The 16,663-nt window shown below is 44.8% G+C and overlaps 1 protein-coding gene and 1 long non-coding RNA gene across 4 annotated transcripts in view; one reads left to right on the top strand and one right to left on the bottom strand.

Annotated features, from left to right (window-relative positions):
• The window catches only part of FAM120A (family with sequence similarity 120A), a 49,436-nt gene extending 32,902 nt beyond the window's left edge, over positions 1-16,534 (bottom strand). For both annotated transcript variants that reach the window (XM_042823871.1, XM_042823873.1), the window contains exons 1-3: positions 16,031-16,534; positions 11,961-12,207; positions 7,173-7,255 (exon numbers count right to left, since the gene is read on the bottom strand). In XM_042823871.1, coding sequence (XP_042679805.1) covers positions 7,173-7,255; positions 11,961-12,207; positions 16,031-16,504 — 804 coding nt within the window. In that variant the 5' untranslated portion in view covers positions 16,505-16,534. The remainder of the gene's footprint in view (positions 1-7,172; positions 7,256-11,960; positions 12,208-16,030) is intronic.
• Positions 16,279-16,663, top strand: part of LOC122163040 — a 16,898-nt gene continuing 16,513 nt past the window's right edge. For both annotated transcript variants that reach the window (XR_006169770.1, XR_006169769.1), the window contains exon 1: positions 16,279-16,505. This is a non-coding gene — a long non-coding RNA (uncharacterized LOC122163040). The remainder of the gene's footprint in view (positions 16,506-16,663) is intronic.

The raw sequence follows: 16,663 nt of genomic DNA, 5'->3' as shown, positions 1-16,663 counted from the left end.
AACAGAATACAGGCTACTCAAGATCTTAGGAAAATAATGAATTCCCATTGATTCACTGGTCACTGACTCAGGCCACGGGTTTGAGAAGATAAGAATCACTCTGGATGTTACAGCACAAGAACTCTGTTTGTAGTAGGAAGAAAGAGCTGGAAGAACTTTGTGGGATGACTTCCAAAGCCTCTGCAGCTCCCACAGTTCTGCAGCTGACAACTGCAGATGGCTCCGCTGCTGTGCCAGAAAGTTTTAGACTCAGATCTTCGGCCTGAACCCTTCCAGTGTTCGCATGGAGAAAGGAAGGAAACCGGATAGCCCTGGAAACCCTGGGCTTCCATCTCAGCTCTGTCAATAGGCTCCTCTATATCTAGCGTCCTGAAAATAATCTAAGGATTATTCAGCGTACGATTACAGGAATTACCTCTCTCATATGCACTACATGATCCTGTGTGCACTACAGGAAGTTCAGGCCAAGCAACCACCACAGCCCACTGCGAAGTTAAAAGCTGTGGGCTGTGCTGGAGCTGGGTCTCAAGAGCCGCTCGCTGCAGGCAGGTCGCTGCCTCCCCGCTGCTCTGTGCAAAGTGGGCAGAAGAAAGGCCTCGCCTCCAACTGCATGCCCTACATTTCAGGGAATGCCTAAGGAGCTTGTTAAAATGTCTGTCTGGAACAATTCTGGAGCGCTCCACGAGCAGCTCTGCGGGCAGCTAGGTTTTTAACTTTTATCTGCCCGCTTCAAATATGCTGGTGATTCAAGATCTGAGAGGTCACAATTATTGCTTACGAGTTCTAGTTTTTAGATACGAGAAAATGTAAAAAATCCTTCTGCTTGCATTCTACAGAGGTACCACACTTTACCAAAAATACTGCAATTCAGCCTTGTCAGAAATGTTTATGCAGAATTCCTATTAACACTTCACTAGGTTTAGCTTCGCAACATGAAATCCACAACACAAGCACTTTTTCTTTCATATGCAGTCTTCCACATTACTTTCTCTCCTCTGCCTGTATTTGATCATTTATTATGCACTCTCTTACACTGCTTTAATATTTAGACCATGGAAATTTTGCTCAGATTCCCATTCGTATTAATTTCCTTCCCCTTGTCTACTTTCTGGAAGTGTCAAGATATTCATTCTGTATCTGCACATTCTCTGCCTGGAATGAGCTCCACATTTTATAAGCCTGAACGAAGAACAGTCTGATTTAGTTTAGTCAGTGGCACAACAGTTTTTTTAATTATTATTTTTATTTCTGCAGACAGTAAATTTAAATTTCCAGTGGCATGCAATCCAAACATACAGAGTAATCCCAAACATAGATCACATTCACACATAAGCTTACAGATAATGACTGATAAGGCATTTTTGCTCCAATCTGCAAGCTGTTCTAGGAACACCTACCACTTTATTTGTACACCAATTACACATCTCTAAGGCAGCTGAGTCATAACATGGCTGTGTCACGTTAGATGTGCTCTCTGCAGAGCACCTTGGAGAAATCCCACGTTACTGCCTAAGTGTTCTTGCAATGTCTGCTTCAGAATTCAGATGGCAAAGAGAATAAGCAGTACCATCAGGTTTATGTCATTTCCAGTATAGCAGTATTTTTAAAACATTAAACTGCATCAAGAGAAGATCCTGTGACACTCAGACATTCAGCTCAGGCTGTGCAAGTCCAAAGCTCAAGTGAGATGAATTAAGGGCTCACTATGTGTACCATAGCTGCTCTTAAAACAACAGCTTGAGGACCTCAGTGGGGCACACTCTCAGCTCCTGATGTGAGGCTTTCTTAAAGTGCAGATTCACAGCATTACAGATTTTGAGATATTTCAGACGTCTGGTTTTTCTTTTCTTTTTCTCTGTTTTAGAAGATACCTGGTCCGTAAGTGAGAACACCTTCAAAATGAAACGCACTGTGAGCTCCTCAGAAACCAAAACAGAGAAGTGGAGAAATGAGATCAACTTCCCCATTAGTAAGAGGATTTCTACTCATTTTAGAACTTTCTAGCAAACCAAAATTTCAGTTTTGCACTGGGTCAGAAATGAGTTCCTAATCATTAATTAAAATATATAATATATATTAAAATATATCATGAATTAAAATATATTATTAGGCATTTATTAAGTATGGGAAAAATAAGAGAGCAGTAAAATTCACAGAAAATCTGTTAATTGTTCAAACTTGCTGCTAGCTGCACTTAAAGAATTTCAGAACAAAATCAGAATCTACTTCCCAAGGTTTTTTTAGGCTTCCTCATAGAAGCTATTTTTTCCCTTCTCATCTACAGAAGAGTTTCATACAAACAACATGAAAAATGAATTTTGAAAAGGCAAACATGCAGGTAGATTACATTTTCTAACCTCATTCCTTCCACATGTGTGACATCTGAAAAATGCATTTGCTTAGTTCTGAAAAGACTCATTTTATGAAGGACCGCTGACAAGGATCGCCAGCAACCTACCAGTGCACTTTGGCAGAATTAAGTTGGGAGAGGAAATTAATCCTACAAAGGTATTTGTCAAAGTGAGAGGCTGAGAGCAATGTTACAAGCCTCGAAGCTAAAAGATGACATTTTTTTAAAAGCCTTTGTTTTGACAAAATCAACTTGCAAAACTGCATCATCAGAAGGGAAACGGCTCACACAGACAGAACTCCGCTGGATTATTAGGATAGTGTAGGAAGCACTTCAGCTACACTTGGAAAAACTTCCCCATTCAGGGACAACTAGAGTTGCCACCATCTCCTGGCCACAAAGACTCGAGAGGCTAATCAACACTAGTACTAGCGTTTACCATTGTGCTGCTGGAAACAGATAATCAGTTTACTTTTATTTTCAAAGCACTGAAAAAAGAGACTTTGTTTGGTTACTGTGCCGTGACACACAGGGAACATTTTTTACATCGGAGAGAGAAAAGGCTGAAGACCTGAGGAATCCAAGTTATCTGGGTTTTGTTATTTTTGTCTACTGAGATCCCATCCAAACAGTTTGCATCTTGTCTCAGCCTGTGAAAGTTGAATACAAGGGAAGAGCACAAGCATAAACTCAAGGGATGACACAGGCACATAGAGTATAAGAGGATCTGCGTGACACTCCTGAACAGCAGCATGAACTTGAGTTGCCATCCTGGAAGACCCAGACAAGCAAGTGGAACAGGCCACCAGGAACCTTAAGCAATTCAGCAAGTACAAAAGCAAGCATTGCATCTGGTCACTATGCAGGCTGGAGCTGTGCCATGGAAGCCTGAGGCAAACCAAAGATGAGCCACCAAGGCAGAGAGCAGAGGGCAGCTGAGGCCAGGCCGGCATCCCAAGAGTACAGCTAGCTGACCAATCTTGGGATGGTTCCTGCTCCTTGCAGCTCATTATATCACCTCCCTAACAGCGCATTCAGCTTTGGGCTCCCAGTACGAGACAGAGCTCAAGAAAGCAGAGCAAGCTCAGCTGAAAGCCATGAAGACTGTGAAGGAGTTGGAGAGCTTGGTCTGTGAGCAGAGGCTGAGGGACGAAGGCTTAGTCAGCCTGGCTGAGACAAAGCTTTGGGGGTACCTTGCAGCAGCCTTCGAATACCCACTAAAAGGCCATCAAAAGCACACAGACTTTGCATAGTTGTGCGCTGCAGAAGGACAACAGATAAAAGGCACAGAGAGAACAAGATGGGTCCAGCTCTTGTGCCAGGAAAAACATTCTTCCCATGGGGATTGTCATGCTCTGGAACAGACTGCCCAGACAAGTTGTGTAATCTCCAACCACAGAGGTTTTCAAGGCAAGTCTAGGTAAAGCACAGAGCAACCTGTTCTGACCTCAAGTTGACCATGTTTTGAGCAGGAGTTTGGACTGGATGACCTCTCAAGGCCCTTTGCAGCCTGAATCACCATTGTGATGACCCTTCACGTTCAGAACACTTCAAGCACATTTTAAGCGTTGCATCTGATCTGCAGCACACCAAGCACCTACTCAGCTTACTCGTCTCCCTCTGGCAGACACCCTCTGAAGTCAGTGGAGAAAGACAAGAACCTGGAGCAATTCACAGAAGCAGCCTAACCTGAGTATTTCTGGATTGCCTTCTGGAAGCATCTCTTTTTGTCCCTGTACTGAGCAGCCAAGGAGATTAGACAGATAATTTTGCTGGGTAAAAATAGATTTGATAAATTGTATGGTGGGCATATCAAGGGCTTGCCAAAGAGTTCAGCAAATCCATCCTTTCAAATCCATCCTAACAGGAAGATAATCCATCACAAATGAAGACATCCATCTCATACAGTTTCCCTGCATATTCTTCTCTTTCCAAAAAGGGAAGTTTGCTAAGGCTCATTTCTAAGATTACCTTTCCCTTGTATATACAGAGTTTGCATTTCTCTGATGCTGTGTTCTCCCAGATCAACACCAACTCATTCTAGAGATAAGAATTGTCCCTCCTAATTCAATTCTGATGCAAAAATACATTGACTTTGAAGCTCCACCCTGTAGCAAGCTTTCCAGAACAGGAAGCAAATTTTTTTTCTAAATCTCTCAAAAATAAATCCTGAAGCACACAGATAACACACAGTACAATGCTAGCTTCCAGACCAGGTCTAGACAACCAAATTTTCTCTCAGGAGTTCTAACAACTCTTCTCGTTTCAATTTCAAGTAATCTCATTTGAATTTGTTGATAGAACTGTTGCTGCTGTTGGCACCTTACAACAGTTGCTGTCTAAGATGCTGTCATTGACAGTTAGGCTCATTTCCACTCTGCCAGACAAGCCAATTTTCTACCAGTGAAGACTGGTAATCTCATACTTGATGAACTAGTAAAGCTTCTCTTCTAGGAAGAGTAACCATTGTGTCTCATTAAAAAAAAAAGTTTGAGAAGAAATGAAGAAAATAAACTGTATGTTACTATCTGTCATAGATCTCACTGACAAGCAACTAATCAACCACTAGGAACTGTAACTGTTAGCGCTGATGCTCAACATTATACTTAGATATAAAAGATTAAAATGTTTATGCAACAGGAAGATTTTTAAATACTAAATGAGCTGAACGAGGTGTGGAGTAAGAGCCCTGGGTTTGCAAAATCCTTAATAGAAACTCTAGGTAGAGGCAAAAAAAAGCACAAATTGACAGTATAGGCCCTAATTCCCACCCCTTTCTAACTTCCATGATAGCTTGTGATTTTTAACTGTACTGAAATTACTTCATGCTTCTTTAACTTAAAAATGTGCCTCAAGTTTTATTAAGCATCCATAAAATTTAGAAGCAGAGTTGTTTTCTGTACATCTGCAAATAACAAAAGCTGTCTCCACAGAGATAGATGTAATGACATCACTGAGAAACTTCATATGAAATAAAACTGAGTGAAGACCTACTGAAGCAAGTTATGATTTCGAACCACGAGGTACAGCTGAAACTGAAGCTAAAAACCCACGTTGTTCCATGACCAGTAACTAAATGGGAGACTGGCGCCATTTCTGCCTCAGCCCAGCTTCCTTGACTCTTCTGACACGGATATCAGTCAGGAGACAGTAATGCTGCAGCTAGTTTGGGGCTATGCATTTAATAACTGACCAGCCAGCTGCTGTGAAACGAAGCAATGTGTTGTGCTAGCATTTTCCCTCAGTAAGGGCAATAATTTGGGTCTTTTTCATCAATAATAACGTATCAGCTTTCACAGAGCTCACAACAAGCAGATGGGAACTGCTTTCAAATCTGATTATCATTGGTCAAGAGATTAAACAAAGGGAGGACTGCCTAAATCAGCCCAATGATTTCTAAGGAAACAAATTTCATTTCCTTAGGATGTCAGGTAAAAAACTCAATCGTTGCTTTCACTGGAAATGTAAACGCAAAAGCAAAGATGACAAAGTCTAATTTGCATTCTAGTAGAGTAGCTCAGTAAGCACTTAGAAGGCTTTTTAAAAGACCTCTTCAATCATACTCTGAACTTCCTACAATACGCATCTACTCAGTCTGAAACTCAAGAAAATACCCTACACATCTGAAAGCTTTATCAAGCACCTTGAGAGAAGTCCTACATCTTACCCATCCTAGACAAAAATGAAAACAGACACAATCCTTCATTCTTTCATTTTTTCACCGCAAATATCAGAAGGTTGTGGCAAATGTGCATGTTTGTATTGTTTTACGACTACGTCATGCTGACGCCTTCCTAAAATCAGGAGTGGTAACAAAAAAGTGGATGAGTGTAACATCAAATTGTCACAGCTATTTGCTAAGCAATGCATGCGAAAGCCTTAAAAAAATCTGCTCAAAATCTTGAATCAGTTTTTAAGTTCTACCTTGAGCAAAATAAGTTTAATTTTTTCAGTGCTTAAGAAACATTAGGAGTGTCAAAGAAGAAAAAAAGCTTACAGAATTTACAAAAAGCAAATTCATTTGCTATATGGAACACCTTAAGAGAAAAAGACATGTCTGTTGTGGAAGAGAAAAAGAAAGATCACTACTACTCCATTCTCAGCGTGTCCACATTCCCTCTTATAGCTTCTTGGCAGATGCACAAAGCAAGTTTGATGAAGCAGCAGAACAGACATACTGTAAACTAAGAGCATCAGACAAGCTACTTGCCTCAGAAAAAAAAAAAAAAAAAAAAAAACCCAACAACCTACTGAAGACAGAACACACTGATTTTCTTGCACAACCAACACTGGTATGTTTCCACCTTAATTTAACAGGTTCAGGTAACTGACAATTACACACAAACTCAGATTAGCAGAATATAATTTAGTAGGAAGATACCCTGCTAATTATTTTTGATGGCTAAAGAACATGACTAGAGTAAAATATTCTCCTTTAAAAAAGTAATAAATAAACAGAGAGAAGCTACATCTCAAAGTGAAACCACTTAGTGAAGCTATTGGGAATACAGCTTACGTAGCTGAAGGGCAATGAGGGAGATCACAAAGGCAAAGTTTAGCCTGGTAAGGCTAATCACCCCAGGTATCCTCTGCAGTAAACAGAGAGGAACACCAGAGGATGACTGAGAACAAGAGCTTTGCATAGCTGCTGTGACTCAAAAATCTGCATGAGCCATGCAGGCTAACCTGAGCCTTTCTGAATAAGCCTCCTCTTGATCTTCACTGTACTAGCAAAACATCTAAAGTAATAATCTATTACACAGCTCTGATTAACTGTCATGACTGATTTTAGTTAATTGCTAGCAGTTACATAAAACTGTACCTTAAGTGAAGCTAGTGGATGTTCTGGACCAAGTAAACTCCAATGAAATGAAGCCAAATCTTCATCAGGTAGAATATGGTTACCTAGAAAAAATACAGAGCTTTATTTCAGAAACGCACCTTAAAATATTACATACTGATTCTACATGCAGTCAAACAAATCTGCAATCAGTCCTCAGTTCCCAATAAATATGTTTATCAACAAGGGATTAAACCTGCAGGTATCTTTCTGTTACTGGACCTCACCACTATTGCCACTCCCACAAAACACACTTCCTCACCACTATTGCCACTCCCACAAAACACACTTCCCTCTGTCCAAGGAGCACCGTTCAGGAAACCCAGGTCACCTAGAGAAGCAACAGAGCCAATACAACACACAGCATCAACCTCATCTGGCACGTCTCATCAGAGGATCCTTAAAGGGCTTTCGTAATTGAGGTGTGGTGGTACACAAACACACTCTGCTGCTCTCCAACAAGTTGGAAAGCCCACCCTGCATCCCAGCACGTGCTGTTAGCAATGCACATCAGAGCCGCTGCTCCATGACACAGCAGGCATGTTTACCCAGCCCTCAGCAACACCAGCAGCTCCAGTAACGCTTAGCAGGACCCCAGTTCCTAAGGATTCTTTTACTGACCTACCAAGTCAGACAAGAGCCTGGGCTGATGGCATCAAAGTGATTTGGAACTTCCTTACTTGCTCCAATGAGCAAAGATGATAGCTCCTAACTACCACACTGTTCACACCACATGGAAGATCACTTAAAAGACTGTTTTGTTTTATAGAGCACATTATGTTCATAAAAAAAAATCTTAGAAGGACACACTTTGAACACGTGAATTAACTGAAGGCTAACTAATCATCCTCTGACAGAGTTCAGTGTCTGTGACTCCAAACTTCATAAAGAACAAGACAGAACACGTTGTTGTTCTTTTGGTAGAAAACTTACAAATATCCTCAATGCTTGGTTTTGACAAAGTAGCAGATGAGCAGTGAATGTATAATTTTCACTGCTATCAATACGCTTGTAGGTGGCATGGTTTGGGTTTTTTTTCTGCATTCCAGTCTGTACAGCATCTCAAGCTCACACCTAACTCAAATAATGCAACAATGTTAAATTAATCACAAGAATTTTCTTAATATTTTGCCTGGAAAATATCTGAATTTGCTTTTAATGCTCTGGAACACGTGAAAATTAAGAAAGCTGTCCACTGTCTGGTGGCTAGAGGGTACCTTCTAGAGAGGGAAGTCTTGTCCAAACAGTAGTACTTCACCTCTTCCAAGGTCTCCAGCAGGAAGACATTATAATCTTTATTTATTAGGAGCTAAACTTGAAACCTTAGAAAGATTCAACAGGTTTGTCTGTAACAGTCAGATTCTTACTAATCTAATCAAGGTAGGATTAGACAGCCATCATAATGCAGGTCTGGGAAAAATCAATTACAGCCAGGCCATTACACATTTTTGTGCTAACTAATGGCAACTCCCGCAGATTCTAAGATTATCTTAAAATAGTCAGAGCTTCTCTCTCTTCTATCAAAACTTCAATCCTGTTTGGTCTCCATCTGTCATTTCAGTTAATTCCATCCTCTCCAACACATATATTTGACAGTCTGACCATTTGATCAATTCCCACAATGTGCAGGGTTTTGGAGTTCAGTATGCTGAAGCGCAGCAGTATCTTCCATGCTCAGGTCACAGGTGATGCTGTACTTACCTTCAGTGGCTCTAAAATTTTACACAAGGAGATACACACCCAGACCATTACAAAGTACTGCCACAGTGGGAAAGAGATCAACGTTATATAAGCAACCTCTATTTCTTGACCTGGCTGAACAACCTCAACATATATTGATTTTCCCCATTTTAATGGTTTATTATGATGAATGCCTTAGGTTGTTTTAATTTTTTGTTTGTTGTTGTTGTTTTAAAGCAACTAGAAACTAATTACACTGCCCTTTTTAAAGAGTTCACTGATGTACAGCCCTAAACCTCACACTGTTTGTTTTTCTTTATTACCCCCCCCCTCACCTTTCTTTTGTTGTTTTGTTTAAAACAATTCTTAGGTACCTGAATCAAAAATTACAAAAGAACCAAAGTCAGCTCCCTGCTTACATCAACAGGGATTAGGACAGAACTTCAAATGGGAAGCTGTAAGAAGGAAAAACCTATTAGAACTAATAAACAAACCCTTCCTTTAAAAATCCGCCTGGTTGGCACATTCACAAAACCATGTAGCTGGATACTCACATACAGAGATGGTATCCACAAATGTAACTCAATCCCAAAGAATTTGCTATCAAGAACATTTTCTTTTCCTGCCCATTTAGGCACCCTTTCACAAGCCCCTCCTACTGTTGAATGTTTGGCAAAATCCTTCAGGACTTTTCATCTCTTCACTCTTTAAGTTAATGACAAGAAAGTACCTGAAAACAAGCAGTTGAATTGTGTCTACACAGGGAAAGTGATTTGCAGACCTGAGGCTGAATATCGATAGTGCTCTTCCAACAGTTCTGTCCACCACTGCGTAACTGTAAGTGTTAAACCAGCAGCTTCACTGCCATTATTTCAGAACACATTAATTTATTCCAAAGCAAACCACTAGCACCAGCAGTAGGTTGCGTCCTTGTGCCCAGAATTGAAGAGCATACACCTTCCCATGTAATCAAGTGCTCAGTTCTACTTTCCCATTGTGCCTTCCTTCATTCTACTCACAACATTCTAAAGACACCCAAAGAGGCTATGGGAACATAGGCAGAATAGACACTCAAGTCCTCAGACAGACAGATAGATAAAATAATAGATCTGAATAAGCCAGCCTGCTTAACATGTTGCACACTATGCACAATTATGTGCAAATACGCATTCAATATTTCATTAAAAAAACAAGTTACTTTATTTCTACAGATGTCGAAGTTGAGAAACATTGCTGGTACTTCCAATCAAACAGTATCTGTTTGTTGTAAGCTTACACAAACTTTGTTTATATCACCAAATACTTAGCTTTCATAACATTCACTAATACACCAAATTGCTCATTGCAATAAGAACTCTGACTATCTTCTGTTCTATTTTGCTTACTCATACTGAACACACACAGCAAAGAACACACAAAGCTAAACTTCTATCATCTGAACTGCTTTCTGAACCTCTGTACCTATTTGGGGAAAAAAAAGCTACAAAATGTCTCTAATAATGATCTGAAGTGACCCACGGTTTTTTTCCTCTTACAAGCATATGGAAATGTAAGACATCAAGAAAAAATATTCAGAAGCTTCTTCCAGAAAGTTTCAAAACCTTCCAAAAAAAGTTACTAGTATATTTTTTCCACAACATTTAATGTAACATGGCTCAGTCGGCCAAGCAACTGTAAGGCTCTCACAAGTTAAAATAACATCATTAACACATACTTCAAATTAATTCTCTAAAGCATATCTGCAACTGTGAAACTGCTTTTCAAACAGTAATTCTTACTCACTGAATTGGCATTCAACAACTTATTTATAGAATCCAAAACAAAGCCCAGCAATAATGGAGTGCAGTATAATTTACGCAGCTTTTGTTTTAAGCTGCAGCTCAGCCAATCATCTGCCAATCTTCCCCACAGCCAGGAAAGCAGGTAACAGCTCTCAATAGGCAAAAATCACACTAACAAAACCCAGCTCCAGCTAGGCACACCTGCGGCTTTTCTGCTCTGAGACAACTCTGCTTCTTTCCTTCCTACACAGAAAGTATCTGCCTGCGCTAGAAACAACTTAATATTAAAGACTATTAAAATATCACGATGCTAAAGCAGTATCACATAAGCCCTTCTCATCCTCAGCTTTCAAATAAGACTTATGTTTATATCACGCACCCACACCAAAATACCAAGTCGGGGAGAAAACAAAATGAAAATCCCTTCTGCTCAATTTCTCTACTCAGTTCCACATGATCAGCAACATGGCTACTCTGTGTTTATTAACCCAAATGAAGTCAAAATACTCTTAGGAATAAATCTTACTCGTTGGAGTGAACTCTTATTAGCCATTAATTCATTCTTCCATCCAAGACTGTCTGACCAACCACTATGCCATAGCACTGCAATACAGCCTGTTAAAACCGTCCCATTTCAGCAGAGATGAGAAACTCAAGTAAGCCTCATCTGTGGTCCTTAAAAATCCTGCCCCACTTAGCCTTAAAAGCAGGAGGACTAAAGAACTATCCAAACAAAGCTGGTGGAGCAGAGGGAGGCTGATCATTCGGACTTTCTGTGATGATCTACTGAATTTTACTGAGTTTCTAATGCAGCTGTCATATTCATTCAGTATTTATCCAGAGAGGGAGAAGTCCCTGCAATGCAAAAATCTGCACTTCAAATACACTATTTTGAAGATATGGAAGTACACTTCTCCAGTCTGAAAACTGTATTATTAAAATCAGACCCTGTGTGCTACGGCAGATCAGAGCCAGTAGAACCAAGTGTCCTGAATTCCCCTCTCCGCCCCCAGCACTGAGAACATTTTGGCAAGGCAGAGCTTTGCAAAATTCTTACTTCCTACTCCTATTTCCAGACAGCCACAGTCCGCATCACTCACAGGTCGCTACAAATCTGGCATCTGCCTGACCTCGTTAAAAAATAAAAAAAACAAATTGCATCCTACCTCAAGAACAGCCAGAATGACTAAAAGGCAGGCATGGTTTTGCTGAGATGCTTTGTCACATCATGCACGCTTTAAAACGTTTAATAGCAACTGAAATCATAAGTCTGACTACTAGCATCAAGTTCCTTTATTACTTCACTTACCTAAAAGAGCAGCAAAAATAGGAAAGCGATTTGGATTCAGGTCCAGTTGCTTGGCAACTTCATGCATTAGGTATTGGCTTGTTGTGAGACTTTTCCCATTACGGCTCAGTTTTAGGGCATGGGCACTGAAATAGTACGGGATGTTGCACAATGCATAATCGGAGTCATATGCAACCAAACCATGGAAACCTTTTTCTCTGCAGAAAGCAATTACTTCTTGATGATGATCCTCAATGCTCTGTGCAACCTGTAGTGGAAGACAGAGTAATTAGCGACAGTGCAAAATGGCAGCACTGATTCAGCACATGTACTACGATATATTGCGTCCTTCTGAAACCATAAACGTGCATTTGAAACACCTGCAGAATATTTACAGTAATTAGAAAATCCGATGACACGGCACAGACGGCCAGGCTGCAAGGAGCGCTCGGGAGCACAGCGCCAAGTGCTGCAGGCCTACACACTGGAGTGCGCTATGCATTGCTCAGCCCATCTGAAGTAACTGTTTATTAACAGGAACACTCAAGCTCTAAACACATTACTGCAGCAAAGCCTGCGTTAGCTCCAGGAAAACAGCCCTCTGGCTACAGCTACTCAGCAGTTCCAAGGCAAAGTGCCCCACAACAGCACCCCTACCACGAGATCACTTATCAAGCTTTATAGCCCTGTTCTAACAGTAACAAACTATCCAGAGGCAGTAGGGCTAATTTTCTTAAACTTCCAAACGCCTGTGTGCACTGGGAAATCCAACTGCTTCCTCTTTCCACCTTCAAAACCCTCTAAGACCACTCAGTGCCTTCCCCATCTACACCAACAGCATCTAGCAGTTCAGAAATCTTGCACGAGCTGCACGCTGGCCCAACCCAGCCTCACCACGCACTTCTCTGTGACAAGGTACACAGCAAGCTGTACCAGAACAGCAAAGCACAAACTGTGAGTTGAAGCCACTGCATGCACTGTAATGTTGGCGCCAGTGCCAGAGCTGCTGCTTGCTTGCAGTCACAGCCTAACCCCAGCCAGCAGCTCACCCCAACGGTGAGCCCCATGTGACCATCCTTTGCCTGCTGCTGCCTCGAAGGCACTTCCTAACCCAGCACTGACCACAGTCTTGCACACAAGCTGTTCACACTGCTTCTCCCATGCAGCCTCTCCCTTTCAGCAACGTCCCCAGCATCCAAAGGCAGCACCCTACACAGACCTGCACCCATTGCCAGAAGCTCATAGAGCTCTGCTCCCAGCGCTAACCTCCTTCTTGAAGTGCTAAGAAAACAGGACTTCTTTGGAGACATGCATATGTCACAGTAGCTCTCAAAGTTATTTGTGTTTGTGAGGAAGAGTAGAGCGTTCATTCTCCCTGTCCCCTGCACACCACACATGGCACTGCACACACAGCAGGAACAGCTGTAAGCACCACAGCAACAACTAGAAGGTGTCAGGTACACACCATGACCAACTCAAAGAAGACTGCTCACCAACGACTTAGGTCTCAGTATGTTTTAAATTAGGGCATTCCCAGGTGCTTTTGGTTTTGGTGTTTTTTTTGTTTATTTTAAGGGTACATCAATTTAAATTACATACAAGTATTTAAATCAACCATCTCTGAGTGCACACCAAGAAAGTTTCTGCTCTGATCTCTGGCAGCGCTGTGAGGCGGGCTGTTAGAAGAGGAAGCCTGCTCGGATCTGCTTCCTCCTTCCATGCTCCCCTCCCCTCCCGCCTCTGACACAGCGCTCCCAGCCCAGAGCCCTTTATGTAACACCACAACTCATGCTCCAGTCACTGGGCAGCTGCAAGGAGGAGAGCTGTGTGTCCCAGAACAGACAAGCTGTAGTACGCTGCTTGTGCAGGGCACGAGCCGGGGCCGGCAGCTCCCAGAGGACCAGAGTGTGCAGCCGCAGCCAGGCAGCCACATGGTGGGAATCACAGTGGGTTTGGAGACCAAATCTCACATGAACAGAGACGCCAGGCCAGAGAGAGAACTCTGCAAGTAGCAGGCACGTGTGTGTTCTCACAATGAGAACAAAGTCTCACCAAAGAAGGGAAGGTGTTCAGATCTGTGGTGATGAAATATCGAAGTTTTCGCAAACGCACTTTGTGTTAAAAAGCTCCTTTTAGGAATGACTGCCCCTCCCTCAAACAGACAAACACCAGGTCACAGCACAGCCAGGAGCCCGTAGGATACGTGTTGTAGCTGGGAGGAACCTGTTATTTTTGCATCCTGCTGAAACCATCTGCGAGCGATTTGTAATTGTTCTGGATGGAATACGCTCCTTTCTCGCTCCTAATTACCAAATTAGATTAAGCCCACAGCCAGTCCCTAGGTCTGCACAGACGCCTTCCACTCAAGGCTCAAATGTTTCCTGCAAGTATGAAAATGAGTTTTGTATTTAAAGTGAATCAGTACTCTCAAATTCAACTGCTCAATGTAAACAGTAAGAAAACACTGGAATTGGCAATGGAATTGGTATCTGCCTCGTGCACGTGTAAATAAAGTCACCCATACGTGCAAACAACAATCACACGTGTGAGGTCCTTCCGCTGCATGCCCACCAGGGGGGCTGCTGGGAAAAGAGTGGGGGGAGAATGGGAAATATCCACGCAATAAAGCTGACTTACAAAGAGATTAAAGTGTGTAAGAGGAAAAGAAAAAAGAGAACAAGAATATGATTCAAGCGCAACAGTACTGAACAGACAGTATTATGTATGCTGCCACCATAACCATGAAATACATCACCTACCCTGGACGTGAACCAACCCAAGCAGCTCCCCAACAGCTGCACAGAGGCATCAAATAGAGCAAACCACCCCCTGTGCAGCACAGCACAGCCCTCCGTCCCGCCTCACAGCCAGCACCAGGGAATGGCCCCACGCAGCTGGCTGTGCCGCCTGCTAAGTGCTCACCTTACACAAACATCACCCTCCACTCAGCAAAACTGAACTCCCTTCCATTTTTATATGAGGATTATACATGGGGCCCAGCACGACACATCCTAAAACTGTTTGTGGAGATTAGGGACAAGGCCTATTACCGCAAAACGGCAAAGCAGCTAATGCTGCCGCTAAGCCTGAGAGCAAACATGGAGCTACAGGTGACACCGCTGCCAAGAGCGGCACTTCAGCATCAAGGAACTGGCGTGTAGCACTGCCCGTGTCAGAGCCCAACGTACCCAAACATCCGATTCCTATCACCGTTAGAACAGCGGTTTCGTATTGCATGCTATTTATTGCGATACTGCAGTAACATTTATATTTTAGCGTGGATTTTATGTCACGCATACGCCACTTTCACTATGGATCTCTACATCTCCGTAACAAGCCGAGATTGACGGTGCATCCACAACCAGAGCGAGGCTACCACCCTCGCCGCACGGGGTCTGTAACTTTGTGCTCGGTGAACGCGACAATTTCCCCGCTACAAGAAAGCGCGCGGGCTAGGGGCCGCCTCAAGTTCCCAGCAGCGCTCCTACAGCCACGGACATCGCTACGGCCGCGGCCTCCGGGCCGAGCGCGGCTCCCCCGGGCAGGGCCGCACCCCGCCGCCGGGCCGCCCTTCCGCCCGCGCCGACCCGAGGCGTTCAGCGCTCCGCTCAGGGCCCGGAGGAGCTCCGCGGCAAGTTGGAGCGCGCCGGCCCGGCCGGGACTTGTTGCAGACCCGCGCGGCCGATTTCTTTTCCTCCCGACTCCCGGCGGGCAGCGGCGCCGGGCCGAGGAGGGACATTTTGAGCGCGCGGAGTCTGGCCCCAAAGAACATGGTGGCCCAGGGCCTCGCGGCTCCGCTCGGGGCCCGGCCGGGAGAGAGCGCGGCGCTCGCTCGGCGCTACGAACGGCGGATCCCCGCGGATCGTGGCCGCCCCCGCGGGCCGACATCCTTCGGCGAGGGCCGCGTGGTGCCCGGCGCCGGGCAGGGCCAGGGCAGGGCAGGCCCGCCGCTGCCATCTTAGCGCGGCCCCGCAGCGCAGCCCGCCCCGCCCGGCTCGGCCCCGTTGGGAGGTGGGGGGGAGGGGGGGCGCCCGCGAGCGGCCGGCCGGCCCGCCCGGAGCGGGGGGGATCGAAGCGGGCCCGGGGCTCACCTTGATGTGGAAGCGGATGAGGGCCAGGCGGATGCAATGCGCCATGCAGACGGGCGGCAGGAACCAGACCTTGGGCGGCGGGGTGCCCTTGTTCTGGACGTGGCTGACGATCTGCTGCGCCGTCTGGCGCTCGTTGCCCTGGCGCTTCACCCACTCGTGCAACCGGGCCTTCTCCAGGGCGCCGTTGAAAAAGACGAAGAGCTCGATGTTGCCGTTGAAGCAGGCCTTGGCCAGGGCCGCCAGGTAGCCCAGCATGTGGTTCCACTGCCCGCCACTCACCCAGTCAGTGTAGAAGCCGCCGTACAGCCGGTGCAGGCAGTTGTCGGCGTCGATGAGGAGGCGCAGCGGTGTCTGCGGGGGCCGCTGCCGCCCCCCCCCCACCAGGCTGCCCCGCGCCAGCTTCTGCAGCTCGACGGGCACCACGGCGCTGGGGCAGTGCTTCTCGATGTAGTCCTGGAAGCCCTGCACTCCCATGGTGAGCACCGGGCGGCGGCGGCGGCGGCAGCGGGCGGGCGAGCGGAGGCCCCGCGGCGGCGGCGGCGGAGGCGGCTGTGGTGGCGGTGGCGGCGCGGTCCGGGCTCGGGCCGGGAGTTGCGGGCGGGCGGTGGGAGCGGCGGGGCCGGGCGGGCGCGC

The sequence above is a fragment of the Centrocercus urophasianus genome, unplaced genomic scaffold (genome assembly GCF_019232065.1).
Source record: "Centrocercus urophasianus isolate 14NV4802_14NV808 unplaced genomic scaffold, USGS_Curo_1.0 seq_22, whole genome shotgun sequence".
Classification (NCBI taxonomy): domain Eukaryota; kingdom Metazoa; phylum Chordata; class Aves; order Galliformes; family Phasianidae; genus Centrocercus; species Centrocercus urophasianus.
The sequence above is the reverse complement of the archived record's forward strand: the minus strand, read 5'-3'. Positions and strand labels throughout refer to the sequence as shown.